The sequence below is a fragment of the Heptranchias perlo genome, chromosome 3, assembly GCF_035084215.1.
Source record: "Heptranchias perlo isolate sHepPer1 chromosome 3, sHepPer1.hap1, whole genome shotgun sequence".
NCBI lineage: Eukaryota > Metazoa > Chordata > Chondrichthyes > Hexanchiformes > Hexanchidae > Heptranchias > Heptranchias perlo.
In genome coordinates, this window is record NC_090327.1 from 74,121,048 (window position 1) to 74,141,302 (window position 20,255).

Genomic DNA, 20,255 nt, shown 5'->3' on the forward strand with positions numbered 1-20,255 from the left:
GGGGTAGGCCGTGAAAGGATTTCAACATGAGGATGAGAATTTTAAATTTGAGGCTTTGGGGAACCGGGAGCCAATGTAGGTCAGCGAGCACAGGAGTAATGAGTGAGCAGGAATTGGTGCAGGATAGGATACAGGCAGCAGAGATTTGGATGGGCTTATGGTGGGTGGAGGATGACAGGCTAGCCAGGAAAGCAGTGGAATAGTGGAACCTAGAGGTGACAAAAAGTATGGATGAGAGTCTCAGCAGCATGTGGGCTGAAGTGAGCAATGTTATGGAGGTGGAAGTAGCAGTCGTTGTAATGGAGAGGATGTCTGGGTGGAAGCTCACTTCAGGGTCAAGTAGGACCGTGAAGTTGCAAACAAGCTGATAGAGTGGGATGGGGGATCAATCACTGGCAAGGGTATGGAGTTTGTGGTGGGGGTCGAAGTCAATGCCTTCGGTCTTCCCGATATTTAACCAAAGAAAATTGTAGCTCATCCACAACTGGATGTCTGACAACACAGGCAGTGGAAGGATTGAGAGAGGTGGTGGAGAGGTGGAGCTGGGTGTCATCAGTATCTATGTGGAAGCTGACCTCATATCTGTGGATGGTATAGCCATGGGGTAGCATGTATAAGAGGAGGGGGCAAGGATATATTGTGGGGTGGGGAAGAGAAACCATTGCTGGAGATGATCTGATTACGATTGGATAGATAAGAGTTTAACCAAGCAAGGACAGTCCCACTGAGCTAGACAATGCAGGGGAGGCATTGCAGGAGGATGGTGTGATCGACCGTGTCAAAGACTACAGAGAGGTAGAGAAGGATGAGGAAGCACAGTGCATCACAGTCATGGTCACAGAGCATGTCATTATGACTTTGATTTGGGCCATTTCAGAGGTATGGCAGGGGTGGAAACCTGATTTGGAGAGATGCAAGCATCAGCTGCAGGAAAGATAGGCATATATTTTGGATGTAACAACACATTTGAGGACTTTGGAGAGGAAAGAGAGTTTGGAATTGGGGAAGTAGTTTGCAAGACGAGGGGTCATAGGTGGGTTTTTTGATGTGTGGGATCATGGTGGTTTTGAAAGGGAAGTGACAGTACGTGAGGAGAGGGAGGCCTGGCAAGCCACTCACTTGTACAATCTCGCTACTGAAAGTCACAATAAGAATAAAACCAGACAGACCACCCGGCATCGGACCACTAGGCACCGGACACAACAAAGGCAAACCAAACCCAATTGACCTTGCAAAGTCCTCCTCACCAACATCTGGGGACTTGTGCCAAAATTGGGAGAGCTGTCCCACAGACTAGTCAAGCAACAGCCTGACTTAGCCATACTCACAGAATCATACCTTTTAGCCAACATCCCAGACTCTGCCATCACCATCCCTGGGTATGTCCTGTCCCACCGGCAGGACAGACCCACCAGAGGTGGCGGTACAATGATATACAGTCAGGAGGGAGTGGCGCTGGGAGTCCTTAACATTGTCTCTGAACCCCATGAAATCTCATGGCATCAGGTCAACCATGGGCAAGGAAACCTCCTGCTGATTACCACCTATCGCCCTCCCTCAGCTGATGAATCAGACCTCCTCCATGTTGAACACCACTTGGAGGAAGTACTGAGGATAACAAGGGCACAGAATGTACTCTGGGTGGGGGACTTCAATGTCCATCACCAATAGTGGCTCTGTAGCACCACTACTGACCGAGCTGGCCGAGTCCTGAAGGACATAGCTGCTAGACTGGGCCTGCGGCAGGTGGTGAGCGAACCAACAAGAGGGAAAAACTTACTTGACCTCGCCCTTACCAATCTACCTGTCGCAGATGCATCTGTCCATGACAGTATTGGTAGGAGTAACCACCGCACAGTACTTGTGGAGACGAAGTCCCGTCTTCACACTGCGGACACCTTCCAACGTGTTGTGTGGCATTACCACCGTGCTAAATGGGATAGATTCAGTCAGATCTAGCAGCTCCAAACTGGGCATCCATGAGGCGCTGTGGGCCATCAACAGCAGCAGCAGAATTGTATTCCAGCACAATCTGTAACCTCATGGCCTGGCATATTCCTCACTCTGCCATTACCATCAAGCCAAGGGATCAACCCTGGTTCAATGAGAAGAGCGTGCCAGGAGCAGCACCAGGTGTACCTAAAAATGAGGTGCCAACCTGGTGAAGCTACAACAGAGGACTACATGAATGCTAGACAGCGGAAGCAACATGCCATAGACAGAGCTAAGCGATTCCACAACCAACGGATCAGATCAAAGCTCTGCAGTCCTGCCACATCCAGTCGTGAATGGTGGTGGACAATTAAACAACTAACGGGAGGAGGAGGCTTTATGAACATTCCCATCCTCAATGATGGCAAAGCCCAGCACATGAGTGCAAAAGACAAGGCTGAAGCGTTTGCAACCATCTTCAGCCAGAAGTGTTGAGTGGATGATCCATCTCGGCCTCCTCCGGATTTTTTTTTATTCATTCATGGGATGTGGGCTTCGCTGGCGAGGCCAGCATTTATTGCCCATTCCTAATTGCTCTTGAGAAGATGGTATTGAACCGCCTTCTTGAACCGCTGCAGTCCATGTGGTGAAGGTTCACACACAGTGCTGTTAGGAAGGGAGTTCCAGGATTTTGACCCAGCGACGGTGAAGGAACGCGATATATTTCCAAGTCGGGATGGTGTGTGACTTGGAGGGGAACATGCAGATGGTGGTTTTCCCATGCGCCTGCTGCTCTGGTCCTTCTAGGTGGTAGAGGTCGAAGGTTTGGGAGGTGCTGTCGAAGAAGCCTTGGCGAGTTGCTGCAGTGCATCCTGTGGATGGTACACACTGCAGCCACAGTGCGCCGGTGGTGAAGGGAGTGAATGTTTAGGGTGACGGATGGGGTGCCAATCAAGCGGGCTGCTTTGTCCTGGATGGTGTCGAGCTTCTTGAGTGTTGTTGGAGCTACACTCATCCAGGCAAGTGGAGAGTATTCCATCACACTCCTGACTTGTGCCTTGTAGATAGTGGAAAGGCTTTGGGGAGCCAGGAGGTTAGTCACTTGCCGCAGAATACCCAGTCTTTGACCGACTCTTGTAGCCACAGTATTTATATGGCTGGTCCAGTTAAGTTTCTGGTCAATGGTGACCCCCAGGATGTTGATGGTGGGGGATTCAGCGATGGTAATGCCGTTGAATGTCAAGGGGAGGTGGTTAGACACTCTCTTGTTGGAGATGGTCATTGCCTGGCACTTGTCTGGCGCGAATGTTACTTGCCACTTATCAGCCCAAGCCTGGATGTTGTCCAAGTCTTGCTGCATGTGGGCACGGACTGCTTCATTATCTGAGGGGTTGCGAATGGAACTGAACACTGTGCAGTCATCAGCGAACATCCCCATTTCTGACCTTTATGATGGAGGGAAGGTCATCAATGAAGCAGCTGAAGATGGTCACAGTCAAGGTAGTAGATTAGGCAGATAGATGGCAGATAAAATTTAATGCAGAGAAATGTGAGGTGATACATTTTGTGAGAAAGAATAAGGAGAGACATGTAGGCTATGGTAAAGCTTTAAAAGGAGCAAAGAGATTGGCTGGTTCACATGCATTAATCTTTAAAAGTGGGAGGACAAGTTGATAAAGCTGTAAAGAAAGCATGTCCGATCCAAGGTTTTATAAATGGTCGCCAGTGGAATATATCAAGGCCGCGGATAGGATGCAGAAGGGATTCATTTTGATAACAGGATGAGAGACTTGAAAAACTGGGGCTCTTTTTATTAGAACAAGGAAGGCTGAGAATAAATTTGATAGAATTGCTCAAAATAATAAGATTTTTTGATAAATTAAATTTTGAAAAAACTATTTACACTGGTTAGTGAGTCAGCTTTAAGAGGGCATAGGTTTAAGATCTTCATCAAAAGAGGTTAGTAGAAATGTAATTATACAGAGGGCTGTTAGGATACAGAATGCCCTACCAGAAAAAGTGGTGACCAGAATCCATAACGGTTTTCAAAAGAGATTTGGCTGAATATTTGCAAAACCAAAATTTTAATGGATGTAGGAAATGGGTAGATTTTTGGGACTGAGTGGAAAGCCCTTTCCGCGAGCCGACACAGGTACAGTAGGCCAAATGACCTCATTTTGTACTGTAAAGTTCTATGAAGAAGGGAATGTTGATGGATCCATTTCTGGGAAAGTTTTTAAAAAAAAGTTGTGAATTATTTTCTATGCTTGTAACCCTAAAAAAGTACTTATCACAAATTGGATGGGTGAGGGATATTAATGACTACTGTAAAGCTGAGAATTATTTTACTTTCCATGTAGTAGATAGAATTTTTTTTGGTAGAACGTGATGGTTGAATTGATGGGAAGAAAGATTTTGCCAATATCATTGGTTATTTTCCAGTTTTGATATTTATCAGTCAGAAGAAAAATATAGAAACTTAACCATTGAGAAAAAATATTGACAGAGAGAATGTAGATAATGGCCATGACGTAAATGACAGATGCAAGGAATTTTATTATAAAGATTTGTCAAGGATTGAGAATCAAAGTTGATTGAGTCCTGTATCTGTTTTGAAAAAAAAATTACAAAAAATATAAATCGTCTTGATAAAATCTATGGAAAGAAAAAAGCCTGCATTTGTACCCCTAAAAGTAAGATTTATCATAATGTGGTGACTACTGTAACTTTGAGAGCAGTTGCTGCTGGAGCTCTTTGCACCAAGATTATTTTAACAAAATGCCTGCAATATTTCAATGTGGCAGTAAAGACAAACAAACAGCAGATCCAAAACTTACACAAGCCACAACCCAAAAATCTGAAAGTCTTAGAACTCAATTTGGAAATGTTTCAATCACTGTACATTTGACCTAAGTTTGAAATGTTAAACTGTATTACTTTGATCGATTTGTACTTCTGGAATTGTCCTAAAAATTGATTTGCTTATTAGGATCGTCCACGGTCAGGGACCGAGTCACCACCAGTTCCTGCAAGACGAAACCAGCTGCGAGCATATGGTAAAACTGTTCAAGCAGATGCTTACTCTTATGTGTTCTGGTGCTGTATGTTGTAACTTTAGCTGTTGGAGAGTTCTGAGTACTTAATTAAAATTTAATGAGAACTAAAACCATGATAGGAAATTGCAGCATTGGCACAAACATGACCCTGTTGCACATTTACTCAGTATGTTTGGATTAAGGAGATTCTTTTTATTCTTTTTAATTCATTTTAATGTCAAGTAATGAGGAATTTATTGACTTTTTGAATGAAGACCTGCATCAGAATTGTTTCTTCAAAGTTTGCCCAGCAGTTCAATGTTGGATAATTTTCATGTTTCAGTTTTATGATTATCCTCAAAAAACCTTTCCCTAATGAGTGTCTCTGTTCTTTCCTGAAAACATTAAGTTATCATGAAATTACAAAGAAACCAGAAACGCTCCAGAGTTTTGATGACATTATCATCCTTCAGTGTTAGGGACCAAAGCATTGGCACTATAGTGTTTGGTCTGACCTCTTGCATGAAAATGGTTTTCTTTCCCCACCCCCCCAAAAGAGTTGGTTAGCCTCCCTATTCCCCTTCCATCTCATTCATGAGGAGTTGGCAACCAGTGTTAAATTTCTTAGTACATCCCATCTTGGGCCATCTCCCTCTCAAACAGATATACCGCTTTGGATACAGTTGGGAGAGATGGCTTATCAGGGGAAAGCAGCAAGAGCCAAGTTTGTGCCACCACGGATGGCTCTGCTGCACAGGAGGGGAGGAAGAAGAGTGGCAGCGCTATAGTGATAGGATTCAATTGTAAGGGGAACAGATAGGCGTTTCTGTGGCCGCAAACGTGACTCCAGGATGGTATGTTGCCTCCCTGGTGCTAGGATCAAGGATGTCGCGGAGCGGCTGCTGGACATTCTGGAGGGGGAGGGTGAACAGCCAGTAGTTGTGGTCCATATCGGTACCAACAACATAGATTTTTTAAAAAAGGGATGAGATCCTGCAAGGTGAATTTAAGGAGTTAGGAGATAAATTAAAAAGCAGGACTTCAAAGGTAGTGATCTCAGGATTACTACCAGTGCCACGTGCTAGTGAGTATAGGAACAGGAGAATAGATCAGATGAATGCGTGGCTGCAGGGATGGTGTAGGAGGGAGGGATTTAGCCTCCTGGGACATTGGGATCGGTTCTGGGGAAGGTGGGACCTGTACAAGTGGGACGGGTTACACCTGAGCAGGACTGGGACCAATGTCCTCACGGGGGTGTTTGCTAGTGCTGTTGGGGAAAGTTTAAACTAGAGTGGCAGGGGGATGGGAACCTGAGCGGGGAGTCAGAAGGGAATAAAGTTGAGAGCAGCAAGAAAGGGGAAGACCCAGGGGAAATTTACAATACAAATAGTGCAAACAGTTGTTCAAGAACAAGTGAAAGGGAAAAGCGTAGAGCGGCAGAAAGAAAGTGTACTTTAGGCACTACAGATCAAGTGAAAACTAGAAGGCGTAAGGCGATTAACCCAGCATCAAAGCTGAAGGTCAGGCTAGGGTGTGTGGCCCAACTAAGAGTTCTGTATACAAATGCATGGAGTATAAGGAATAAATTAAATGAACTACAGGTTAAAATTCAAATTGGAGGGTATGACATGATCGCTTTACTGAGACATGGCTGCAGGATGGTCAGGATTGGGAACTAAATATACCAGGTTATAAGGCCTAAAGGAGAGATAGGGAAAATGGAAGAGGGGAAGGAGTAGCCTTAGTGATTAGAGATGAAATCACTTCAATGATAAAGGAGGATATAACGAGAGGTAAGCAGCCAACAGAGACCTTATGGGTTGAATTGAGAAATAGGAAAGGACCTAAGACTATAGTGGAGAGTTGTATATAGGAGCCCTGGCAGCAGCTCTGAAGTGCTAGATTGTATAAATGCAGAGATTAGACAAGCGTGTAAGAAAGGCATAGTGGTCTTAATGGGGGTCTGTAACCTTCACATAGATTGGGAAAAGCAGACTAGCAACTGTCAGAAAGGTAGTGAATTTCTTGAGTGTGTCCGGGATAGTTTTCTACAGCAATATGTCCTAGAGGCAACAAGGGGGCAAGCCATACTAGATTTAGTAATGAGTAATGAACCAGATTTAGTTAACGGCTTAATTGTGCGTGAACATCTATCCAATAGCGATCATAACATGATCGAGTTCAATGTAGTGTTTGAAAGGGAAAAAAGTGAGTCAGCTGCTAAGATTCTAGACTTGGGTAAGGCCAACTTCAATGGGATGAGACAGAGACTGTCCAGAGTAAACTGGGCAAATCTGTTAATGGGTAAAACGACTGATGATCAGTGGGAAATGTTTAAAGAAACATTTAATGTGATACAGAATCAGTTTATACCCCTGAGGGGCAAGAACTCTACTTGCCAAAAAAAACAGCCATGGACAACTAAAGAGGTAAGGGACAGTATAAGACATAAGGAAAGGGCATACAAAAAGGCAAAAAGTGGCACAGATCCTGGCGAATGGGAAAGATACAAAGATCAACAAAGGGTCACAAAACAGATAGTAAGAGCTACAAAAAGAGAGTATGAAAAGAAACTTGCAAGGGATATTAAAACCAATACGAAGAACTTTTATAGTTACATTAGGAAAAAGAGGGTAATCAGGAGCAGTGTTGGCCCGTTAAAATCTGAAAGTGGGGATATTGTCATTGACAATGGGGAAATGGTGGACATGTTGAACAATTACTTTGCATCAGTATTTACAGTAGAAAAAGAGGATAGCATGCCGGAAATCCCAAGAAAATTAATATTGAATCGGGGACAGGGACTCAATAAAATTAACATAAGTAAAGCAACAGTATTGAAGAAAATAATAGCAGTAAAGAGTGACAAATCCCCAGGACCAGATGGTTTACATCCCAGGGTTTTAAAGAAGTAGGTGAGCAGATTGCAGATGCCCTAACTATAATCTGTCAAAGTTCTCCAGATTCAGGAACCATCCCTCTAGATTGGAAAATTGCGCATGTCACTCTGCTTTTTAAGAAAGGAGAGAGAGGGAAATCAGGGAATTATAGACCAGTTAGCCTAACATCTGTTGTGGGGAAAATGCTGGAGTCTATAATTAAGGATAGGGTGACTGAACACCTCGAGAATTTTCAGTTAATCAGAGAGAGCCAGCATGGATTTGTGAAAGGTAGGTCGTGCCTGACAAACCTGATTGAATTTTTTGAAGAGTTGACTAAAGTAGTGGACAGGGGAATGTCAATGGATGTTATTTATATGGACTTCCAGAAGGCATTTGATAAGGTCCCCCATAAGAGACTGTTAGCTAAGATAGAAGCCCATGGAATCGAGGGAAAAGTACGGACTTGGTTAGGAAGTTGGCTGAGGGAAAGGCGACGGAGAATAGGGATAATGGGTAGGTACTCACATTGGCAGGATGTGACTAGTGGAGTCCCGCAGGGATCTGTCTTGGGGCCTCAATTATTCACAATATTTATTAACGACTTAGATGAAGGCATAGAAAGTCTCATATCTAAGTTTGCCGATGACACAAAGATTGGTAGCATTGTAAGCAGTGTAGATGAAAACATAAAATTACAAAGGGATATGGATAGATTAGGTGAATGGGCAAAACTGTGGCAAATGGAATTCAATGTAGACAAATGAGGTCATCCACTTTGGATCAAAAAAGGATAGAACAGGGTACTTTCTAAATGGTAAAAAGTTAAAAACAGTGGATGACCAAATGAACTTAGGGGTTCAGGAACATAGATCATTGAAGTGTCATGAACAGGTGCAGAAAATAATCAATAAGGCTAATGGAATGCTGGCCTTTATATCAAGAGGACTGGAGTACAAGGGGGCAGAAGTTATGCTGCAGCTATACAAAACCCTGGTTAGACCGCACCTGGAGTACTGTGAGCAGTTCTGGGCACCGCACCTTTGGAAGGACATATTGGCCTTGGAGGGAGTGCAGTGCAGGTTTACTAGAATGATACCCGGACTTCATGGGTTAAGTTACGAGGAGAGATTACACAAATTGGGATTGTATTCTCTGGAGTTTCGAAGGTTAAGGGGTGATCTGATCGAAGTTTATAAGATATTAAGGGGAACGGATAGGGTGGATAGAGAGAAACTATTTCCGCTGGTTGGGGATTCTAGGAGTAGGGGGCACAGTCTAAAAATTAGAGCCAGACCTTTCAGGAGCGAGATTAGAAAACATTTCTACACAGAAAGGGTTGTAGAAGTTTGGAACTCTCTTTCGCAAACGGCAATTGATACTAGCTCAATTGCTAAATTTAAATGTGAGATAGATAGCTTTTTGGCAACCAAAGGTATTGAGGGATATGGGCCAAAGGCCGGTATATGGAGTTAGATCACAGATCAGCCATGATCTTATCAAATGGCGGAGCAGGCATGAGGGGCTGAATGGACTACTCCTGTTCCTATGTTCCTATGTTGAGGATTCAACTGCAGTTTCCAAAAAATTATTCTCCTGAGTTAATATGTTGCCTACAACGTAGCAGATACATTTTCTAAACTTCCCTCCCTGGTAAGACTTCTACTATGATGCGTATCTCTGCTTGCTAATTACGTAAGAGCACACACCAACAATTGGCAAGTCAAGGATGCTGCTATTTAGGAAGGAAGAATAAATGATAAAAGGACAGTGAGTTGAATACAATAGGTGCCTCTACTGAGATGAATAAATTGAGTTTTGTTTCACTAGTTTAATACCAGAATAGTTCACTGCTCAAAGCTCATCTCCAGAGTAAGAGTGGAAGTTGGGAGGGGGGGGGTCGCGGAGGAGAGATTTAAGGAGCAGTGATTAGCTGATGTCATGTTTTAGGTTTTAAAAGCTTATAGGTTGGAGGAGAGTGGAGAGACTGAGGTGAATTACAATTTTGAGGTCATCGAAAATGAGTTGGAGTAGGAGACTGAGAGCTACGTGGATAGCACGTTTCAGGTGGTGATCACCCCACAGCTTGAGAGTGCTGGCAGAGAGGGACTGGGTGACCGCCAGACAGACAAGGAGGACCAGGCTGGAAGTGCAGGAGTCCCCTGAGTGCATCTCACTCTCTAACCGGTATTCAGGTGAGGGCGATGGTTCCTCTGGGGAGTACAGCCAGAGCCAAGTCCACGGCACCAAGGGTGGCTCAGCTATACAGGGGGGGAGGAGGAAGGTCAGGAAAGCAATAGTAATAGGGAATTCAGTAGTTAGGGGAATAGACAGGCATTTCTGTGGCTGCAGACATGATTCCAGGATGCTATGTTGCCTCCCTGGTGCCAGGGTCAAGGATGTCATTGAACGGCTGCAGAACATTCTGAAGGGGAAGGATGAACAGCCAGAGGTCATGATTCGTATCGGTACCAATGACATAGGTAGAAAGAGGGATGAGGTCCTGCAGATGGATTTTAGGGAGATGGGAAAGAGACTAATAAGCAGGACCGCAAAGGTAGTAATCTCTGGATTATTCCCAGTGCCAAGTGCTAGTGAGTATAGAAATAGGAGGATAAAGCAGATGAATGCTTTGCTGGAGAGATGGTTCAGGAGGGAGGGCTTTAGATTCCTGGGGCATTGGGACCTGTACAGGCTGGATGGGTTGCACCTCAACAGAGCTGGGACCAATGTCCTTGCTGGGAGGTTCACTAATGTTGTGGGGGAGGGTTTAAACTAATTTGGCAGGGGAGTGGGCACCAGGATGTAGCATTGAAAGGAGAAACAAGGTGCCCAAAGGATTGGGAAAGACAGATAGCAATCGAGTAAGAAATAGTACAGTATTAGGTGGGATCAGACTAAGAGAGAACACAAGAAGGTCTAAGGTAGGTTTACAGTGCATATGTGTAAATAAAGCGTGGTAAATAAGGTTGGTGAGCTGCAGGCACAAATAGCCACATGATGTGGCAATAACGTAGACCTGGCTCAAAAAAGGGCAGGATTGGGTACTAAATATTCCTGGATACGGGGTGTTCAGGAAAGATTGGGAAGGAAAGAAAGGAGGGGGTGGGGTGGCAGTATTGATTAGGAGAATATTGCAGTGCTGAAGAGAGAGGATGTCCTGGAAGGATCAAGGACAGAATCTATTTGGTTAAAGTTAAGAATTAATAGTGGTGCCATTACACTACTAGGTATAGTCTATAGGCCACCAACTAGTGGGAAGGATATAGAGGAACAAATTTGCAGGGAAATTACAGGGAGGTGCAAGAACCATAAAGTAGTGATATTGGGGAACGTCAATTATCCTAATATAGACTGGGATAGTAATAGTGTAAAGGGCAGAGAGGGGGAAGAATTTCTGAAGTGTGTTCAGGAGAACTTTCTTGATCAGTACGTTTCCGGCCCAATGAGGAAGGAGGCATTGCTGGATCGAGTTCTGGGGAATGTGATGGGTCAAGTGGAGCAAGTGTCAGTGGGGGAACATTTCGGGAACAGTGATCATAGTATCATAAGGTTTAGTTTAGCTATGGTAAAGGACAAGGAGCACTCTAGAGTAAAAATACTCAATTGGAGGAGGGCCAATTTCAGTGGGTTGAGAATGGATCTGGCCCGGGTAAATTGGAATCAAAGATTGGCAGGCAAAACTGCAATCGAACAATGGGTGGCCTTTAAAGAGGAGATGGGTTGGGTACAGTCTAGGTACTTTCCCATGAGGACTAAAGGTAGGGCAACCAAAGCCAGAGCTCCCTGGATGACAAAAGAGATAGAGAGTAAAGATGAAGCAGAGAAAGGGGGCATATGACAGATATCAGGTTGATAACACAAGTGAGAACCAGGCAGAATATAGAAAGTTCAGAGGGGAAGTGAAAAAGGAAACAAGAGGGGCAGAGAGTATGAGAATAGACTGGTGGCTAACATAAACGGGAATCCAAAAATCTTCTATAGGCATATAAATAGTAAACGTGTTAGTAAGAGGAGGGCTGGGGCCGATGAGGGGCCAGAAAGGAGACCTATGCATGGAGGCAGAGGGCATGGCTGAGGTACTAAATGAGTAATTTGCACCTGTCTTTACCGAGGAAGAAGATGCTGCCCAAGTCACAATAAAAGAGGAGGTAGTTGAGATACTAGATGAGCCCTAAAGATTAATAAAGAGGAGGCACTAGAAAGGCTGGCTGTACTTAAAGTAGATAAGTCATCAGGTCCGGATGGGATGCATCCTAGGTTGCTGAGGGAAGTAAGGGAGGAAATTGCAGAGGTACTAGCCATAATCTTCCAATCGTCCTTAGATAAGAGGTGGTGCTAGAAGACTGGAGAATTGCAAATGTTACACCCTTGTTCAAAAAAGGGTGTAAGGATAAACCCAGCAACTACAGGCCAGTCAATTTAACCTCGGTGGTGGGGAAACTTCTAGAAACGATAATCCGGGACAGAATTAGCAGTCACTTGGCGAGTGTGGATTAATTAGGGAAAGCCAGCACGGATTTGTTAAAGGCAAATCGTGTTTGACTAACTTGATTGAGTTTTTTGAAGAGATAACAGAGAGGGTTGATGAGGGCAATGCAGTTGATATAGTGTATATGGACTTCCAAAAGGCGTATGATAAAATGCCACGTAATAGGCTTGTCAGCAAAGTTGAAGCCCGTGGAATAAAAGTGGTAGTGGCAGCATGGATCTGAAATTGGCCAAGTGACAGGAAACAGAGAGTAGTGGTGAACGGTTGTTTTTTGGACTGGAGGAAGGTATACAGTGGTGTTCCCCTGAGGTTGGTACTAGAACCACTGCATTTCTTAATATATATTAATAACTTGGGACTTGAGTGTACAGGGCACAATTTCAAAATTTGACACAGAGAGGACATCGACAGGCTGGTAGAATGTGTGGACAAGTGGCAGATGTAATTTAACGTAGTGAAGTGCGAAGTGATACATTTTGGTAGGATGAACGAGGAAAGGCAATATAAACTAAAGGGTACAATTCTAAAGGGGGTGCAGGAACAGAGAGACCTGGGGGTATATGTGCACAAATTGTTGAAGGTGGCCTTCAAGGAAGTTCTGATCAACCTTTACAAAACACTGGTTCAACCACAACTGGAGTATTGTATCCAATTCTGGACACCGCACTTTGGGAAGGATGTGAAGGCCATGGAGAGGGTGCAGAAAAGATTTACTACAAATGGTTCCAGAAATGAAGGACTTCAGTTATGTGGATAGATTGGAGAAGCTGGGGTTATTCTCCTTGGGGCAGAGAAGGTTGAAAGGAGATTTGATAGAGGTGTTCAAAATCATGAAGGGTCTAGACAGAGTAGCTAGAGAGAAACCGTTCCCATTGGTGGAAGGGTCAGAACCAGAGGACACAGACTTAAGGTGATTGGCAAAAGAACCAAAGACGACATGAGGAAAAGCTTTTTTACGCAGCGAGTGGTTATGATCTGGAATGCACTGCCTGAGGGGGTGGTGGAAGCAGTTTCAATCGTGACTTTCAAAAGGGAATTGGATAAGTACTTGTAGGGAAAAAATTTGCAGGACTACGGGGAAAGGGCAGGGGAGTGGGACTAGCTGGATTGTTCTTGCAGAAAGCCGGCACGGACTCAACGGGACGAATGGTCTCCTTCTATGCTGTAACCATTCTATGATTCTATTTCGTGAGTGAGGTCGGAATCTTTGGGGCGGGGGGAGGAGGCTGCGGGAGGTCAGGACTGATGAGCCTGGGAACTGGGGATCTCTTGGGGGGTGGGTTCGGAGGGGGTTGGGGGGGTGGGTTCGGAGGGGGTTGGGGGACGGAGGGTGGGTTCGGAGGGGGTTGGGGGACGGAGGGTGGGTTCGGAGGGGGTTGGGGGCCGGAGGGTGGGTTCGGAGGGGGCCGGAGGGTGGGTTCGGAGGGGGCCGGAGGGTGGGTTCAGAGGGGACTGGGTGGGGGTGGGTCGGAGTTGGTTGGGTGGGTTCGGAGGGGGAGTTGGGGTGGGGTGGGGTGGGGGCTGGTGTCGGGGGCGGGGGGAGCGGGGTGGGGTGGGGGCTGGTGTCGGGGGCGGGGGGAGCGGGCGTGGTGGTGGCAGGTAAGGTGATTTAACTTACCTTTTTTGTTGCAGGCGTTCTGTGGGGTTGGTTTCCCGGACTGCAGCCAGCAATGGTTCTGGCTGCCTCAGGGCAAACCATTCTTGCAGTGGGGACTCCAAGCAGGCGATAGGCCCTTATTTGAATATGCTTCAGGCGTGAGTAAAGGACGCCTCTTGGTTGTCTTTACCCATAATGGCGTCTGGCGCACTTCCAGTTGAAATCTATACACACATCGTGCTCACCATTTTGGCGACTTAGGAGGCCATGTAGCACCTGAAAAACGGGTGCTATGCAGTTAAATTTCTAGGCCAACATGTTGTATGATGGCGTTTTTGTGACTTAGGAGGTACAAGAGCGGAAAATTCAGAGGAGCATTGATCACAGTATTATTGATAGAGACGAGTAAGGTTGCAAGCTAAGGGTTAAGAGTAATATCACCTATCAGATGATGAGCTGTTTCTTGTATGGCATCCAGGAATGTGAGAGAGGTATTAGAAGCTTCCTCAGATATGGGAAATGTGTTCTGTCTTGGACAAAATTGGGCTTAGAAAATTGTTGATAAAAAAAACAGATCTTTAGCACAAAAGATAAACCAAGTTTCTTGAACACAGGTTTAGTAATGGAGGAGTTCTGTTTGAGATCAGAAGAGAGTGCAGCTAAGAATGTCACTGGACGACGACTAAGTGTTGAGACATTAAAGGCGCGAGGTGATAGCTATTGATTAGACTTGTGGGACAGTTGAAAAAATTGAAGAATTGAAGGAAGCAAAATTCTCACTGTTCCACAGAAGTTCATAGAGGAGCTCCAAATGCAGCCATTAACCATCACGTTGAGAGGAGTAAAGAGTAGATGAATGTGGAATAAAATCGAGTAGAATCAACAGCAAAAATGTGGATAGGATTTAATGATGAGTAAAGGAAGTTATTTATATAGAAAGAAGCGGAGTGGGAGATGGAACAGAGCCCTGGGAAGACATATATTGGCGGAGAAACAATTGGAGAATAAGCCATTAACTTAAGCACAGTTACTGATTTAAGACGAATCTAATGAACCAGGATAATCTGGTAAAGACCATGTTATGGTAACTTGTTAAGAAATGAATGGTGCAAGACCCTACTTTTGAGTGTCCAATGTAATGATAAATGAATCACCAAAGCACTTGGGATCATTTCCTGAGATGTGCAACAAAAGAGGAAGAATCACTAGTGGAAAAGCCAAAACCTTTTTTGATGATGGAATAAGTTAGCAATTTCAAACTGATTAATAATTTGAGAGTTTACACTAACTTCCATAACTTTAGAAGGCAGGGATAGCCATCGGAAAGGTAAGAGGGATAACTTTTCTTGAGGATACTATAAACAAGTGTATTTTTAAATGGAAGGGAATGCGGACTAACAGTAAAGAAACAGCATTAGGATGATGTAAGATTGGAGGTACATATCTTGAGCCCAGTAAGGGTTGGTGGTCGGGGTGGGGGTGGGGTTACCATCAGAACAAGACGTCTCATTGGGACCCCTAGAGCAGGAATTTGACAGACATGACGAGGGAAAAGCCTACTGTTGGGCAAGTGGGTAGGGTTCAGAATTAACATTTACATAATTTTGTGGTCTTTTCCTCCACTGTTCTTGACTTTTAGGCCCAAATTCGGGGGTAAAACATTGTGAGAGAGAGTAAGAGTTCTAAATACTGTCCTCTTAATCCACGCAACTAGGTTGGGCTTACTTGTTGCTCAGCTACTATAAAATAGGCCAGCATCTGTCGCTAACAAGTTTGCAGTTAATGGCATGGCCATTAAGAAGATGAGAGTGAGCACATTTACTTCTTGGATTTGAAAATTATATCCAAAAGTTATGCAACTCCAACTCGAGGTCAAATAGGGTCATTTTTGATGACCAAGTCCTGAACTACTTGATGAACCTGTTCAATTAGGATGAGAAGGTGTGAATCCTTAAGGCAGTTTAGAGTATGTGTGTGTACAGCATACCTGTATTTAGGGCGCACTCCATGATTTTCAGGTTTATGAAAGGGACCTATAAAATTCAAACATCCTTCAAAATTAACACTTCAGTATGGTACTACACAAACTCATGTAGAGCCTGCTTGAACCTATAGCTACTGCAGAGACCCTGGGATTGCAAAATTGTTTTGCTATGGTAGTGAAGTGATCTCATTTGCCATTTAGATTTGCCTTTCCTCCATTCACAAATCTTTGAAAGTGGCAGGACAAGTTGATGAGTCGGTTAAGAAAGTGTATGGGATACTTGGCTTTGTAAATAGGGGCATTGAATACAAAAACAAGAAAGCCACGCTAAACCTTTACAAATCACGGGATAGGCTTCAGCTGCAGTATTGTGTATGAGAGTAAACTAGCAAGAAATATAAAAACTGACAGGTAAAGCTTCTACAAGGATATAAAAAGGAAGAGGGTAGCTAAAGTAAACATTGGTCCCTTAGAGGATGAGACTGGGGAAATAATAATGGAAAACAGTCAGGGAATGGATGTGGGGTGACCTAAAAGATTTTAGTGGGGTGTGGGGGGGGGGGAAGTAGAAGTACTCTAATGGTATAATTGTAGGTTGTGAGTTTTCAGCCATGAGCGTATTCACCTCCTATTTTAGTTGGGCTGTCAAAGGGAGTATTTCTCAGCATCCAGTTACAGAGCAATTGCAGCAAGGCTTAGGATTAGGGTCACCCCACACCATTTCCTGACTGTGTCACGGGGGAAGAGAGGCTTCCATCATTCAATTAATGGCACTCAAACTAACAGATGCATACTGCAACTGAGCTCTCTCTGAATTCTTGTACAGAGGCATCTCACCATCTCTCCTAGACAGCACAGTTGAGATTGGAAATTCATTATGTAGGAAGGATGTCAAAGCCTTGGAGAGGGTACAGAGGATGTTTACCAGGATGGTACTAGGGATGAGGGACTTCAGTTATGTGGAGAGATTGGAGAAGCTGGGATTGTTCTTAGAGCAGAGAAGGTTAAGAGGAAACCTGTTCACTTGCTTCCCTGGGAATGGTGTTTAGTGGGAGAAGGAAATCTATAATGTGCATTTTATGAAACGGTCTCTAATGTATTAAATGTAACACTTTGTTATTGCGTGATTTTAATAGTGACATTCATTTTAATAGGATTCTGCCATATGTGTCACTCAAATCCTGCCAAAAACTAATACCAAAATATGATTGTGTATGTTTGAAAATTGTAAGCCTATACAATTTGCAGTGACTTGAGAAGAATGTACACACACAACTTTTGAGAGAGAAGGTTGTGAAAATCAACACCTTTCGGGGGGGGGGGGGGGGGTTATTGCTGACATTTGTGGTTAGTTATATATCTGAATACAACAAAAAGAACTTTATTAGTTTTACAAACTAAACCTTCATGGCTCAGTTGATAGCACTTTTGCCTCTGAGTTAGTAGATTGTGTCTTCAAGCTCCACTATAAAACTGGAGCACATGATTTAATCCAACATTTCATTGCGGAACTGAGAGAATATTGCACTATTGGAGGTGCAGTCTTTCAGATGAGCTGTTAAACTTGGTTATACATTAAAAACATCCTGGCCATTATTCCTCCCTCAATAACCCCTCCAAAAACAGATTATCCAATTAATTTGCTGTTTGTTCGACCTTCCTGTGCACGTGTTGTCTACATAACAGTGACTTTACTTCAAAAGTAATCCATTAGTTGTAAAGTGCTTTGGGATGTCATGAGGTTGTGATTAAGATGCTATATCAATGCAGATTCTTTCTTTTTATCTTTATTTGTAATTGAGACTTTTTCTACCTGTATTTTGACAGAGGAAAAGAAAGATATTATTAGTGAACTGTCAGCATTGAGGAGACAGCTACGAAGTGAGGAACGTCGTCTTGAGGGACATTTTCAAAATGCTGACAAGGAAGATGATGCAATGTTTGCTATGGCCAAGTAAAAAAAAAATAGAATCACATTACAGTAACTAGATTAATTTTGGGGGATAACACAAGTTTAGGAAAGCTATGTTATAAGGATATGGGGGAAAGGACAGGAGAATGTTCAGTATTTTCCCTGCCTGCGTGCATAACACTGCACTTTTCTAAGTTAAACATGATTTGCCAGTCACAAACCCAATCCTCCAATGCATCCAGATCCACCTGCAGCAGTTGAGCATCGTCTACAGTCCTGACACTCGCACAGATCTTAGTATCATCTGCAAACTTGCATCTAGATCATTAATAAAAATAGTAAAGAGCAATGATCCTCACACCGATCCCTGCACGACACCACTGGTGGCTGGTCTCCAATCAGATCTAAATCCATCTACAACTACTTTCTACCTACGGTCTTCCAGCCAATTCTCAATCCAGTTCATAATATTACCACTAATATGATCTTGTAGAGAAGCCTCTTATGCGGTACCTTATCAAAAGCTTTATGGAAGCCTAAGTAAGTAATGTCTACTGGGTTTCCTTCATCCACCATCTTGGTGGCTTCTTCAAGACATGACCTTTTTTTGAAGCGATGTTGAGCATACCAAATTTGTCCCGCTCTGGCTTCAGTAGTCATATATTGCATCCTTAATGATTCAAGCGTTTTTCCTATTCCTAACTTCAAACTAATGGGCCTATAGTTACCTGGGTCCGTCTTATCTCCTTTTTTAAAGACAGGGACTAGGTTAGCCTCCTTCCAGTGTAAGGGAACCGTCCCAGAGTGCAACGCGCTATTAAAGATACAGGCAAGGAGCTTGCACAGCAGGTGTCCCATCTCCCTGAAGACCCTCAGGTGAATATCATCCAGACCGGTTACCCTATCTAATTTAAGGTCCCTAACTCTATCTTTACACGATGGGCCAAATGGCGTGCTTCTGTGCTATAAAATCATACAAAGTACTCACACCTGCTCCATTTTTATTGATACTCATACTAAGTACAGAGTTGTGCCCACCCAGTAGAGTTTTTGAGGTTGTGTGGTTTCAGAGCATATCTCAAGCCAGACCAAAGTTCTGTTGCCACTCCCGGATGCAGACACTCTCCTTGTAACAGAGTGGCTCTGGAAGAAAGAAGAGCCAAAATGGTGGGTCTCTGCGAAGACAGAAAATTCATGGTGTTTCAAAACAAAAATATATATAATTTTTTGCCAGGTAGAGCAGAAAGTATTCCTCCTCCTAGTTGCAACAAACTCTTAACTAATTATCTTTGCAAGACCTTTTAAAAGATTGTCCTTCTGCCTCTTAAAGACAACACAAAGCTGCTTGTGCTTAGAAGGAACAAGAATCTAGGAGGAAGAATACTCAAAAACTCTACTGGGTGGGCACAACTGCGTACTTAGTATGAGTATCAATAGAAATGGAGCTGGTGCGAGTGCTTCGTATACATTATATAATTTATTTTTATATTTTTCCAGATAAAGCTTGAGGGAGTGTTTTGAACAAAAACTACTCCCTCTCCTAACATGTTCAATTAGTACTGTACCCCCAAACCAGTAATTTTCTGCATAATTAGGTGAACAATTAGTTTGGAACTGTTTAGGTTCTTGTAAGTGACTGTCATTTATTGTTGTACATTTGATTGAAAGCAATGATGCAAACTTGACAGCTAAACTGTGCTATTTTAAAGATCACTCTGTCATTGATTGCAATAGTAACTGAATCTATAAACATAAACTGAATCTGTAATTCAATGTTGCTCCTTTTTGTACTTCAACAATGTGCTTTAACCCAAGACCAGGCTCATTTGAATACCAATATTGCATTTATGTTGCCAATTAGGATGAAATGTGCAGTCAAACCTATATCTCGTTGAAGCTAATATCCTTTATTTTTAAACTTTTCTCAACAGAAAGCGAGAGAGAAATCATGTTGATGTCTTTGATTTGGCCAGACAACGTATACAGGCCTTAGTACACCGACCTTCATCAAAAGGAATAGATCCTGTTAATTTTCAAAATATTAGGGACTTCAATGACCTGAAATACAGAGGTAGGCTCTAGGTATTTATTTTTATTCGTTCATGGGGACGTGGGCATCGCTGGCAAGGCCAGAATTTATTGCCCATTCCTAATTGCCCTTGAGAAGGTGGTGGTGAGCTGCCTTCTTGAACCGCTGCAGTCCATGTGGTGAAGGTTCTCCCACAGTGCTGTTAGGTAGGGAGTTCCAGGATTTTGACCCACCGATTTTGACCCAGCTCCTTTTTGTACTTTAACAAAGTGCTTCAAACCAAGACCAGGCTCATTCTAACACCAGAGTTGCATTTATGTTGCCAACACCAACTGTACTTTTTTGTGATTGATTTTGATTGTTGCTTATCATGATGAGCAATGTTAGTGTTGGGG

At 43.6% G+C, this 20,255-nt stretch overlaps 1 protein-coding gene across 5 annotated transcripts in view; it reads left to right on the forward strand.

Annotated features, from left to right (window-relative positions):
* LOC137315863 (centrosome and spindle pole-associated protein 1-like) overlaps positions 1-20,255 on the forward strand; it is a 190,192-nt gene that overhangs the window by 145,196 nt on the left and 24,741 nt on the right. For all 5 annotated transcript variants that reach the window (XM_067980307.1, XM_067980303.1, XM_067980306.1 and 2 more), the window contains 3 exons: positions 4,922-4,988; positions 17,747-17,873; positions 19,763-19,902. In XM_067980307.1, coding sequence (XP_067836408.1) covers positions 4,922-4,988; positions 17,747-17,873; positions 19,763-19,902 — 334 coding nt within the window. The remainder of the gene's footprint in view (positions 1-4,921; positions 4,989-17,746; positions 17,874-19,762; positions 19,903-20,255) is intronic.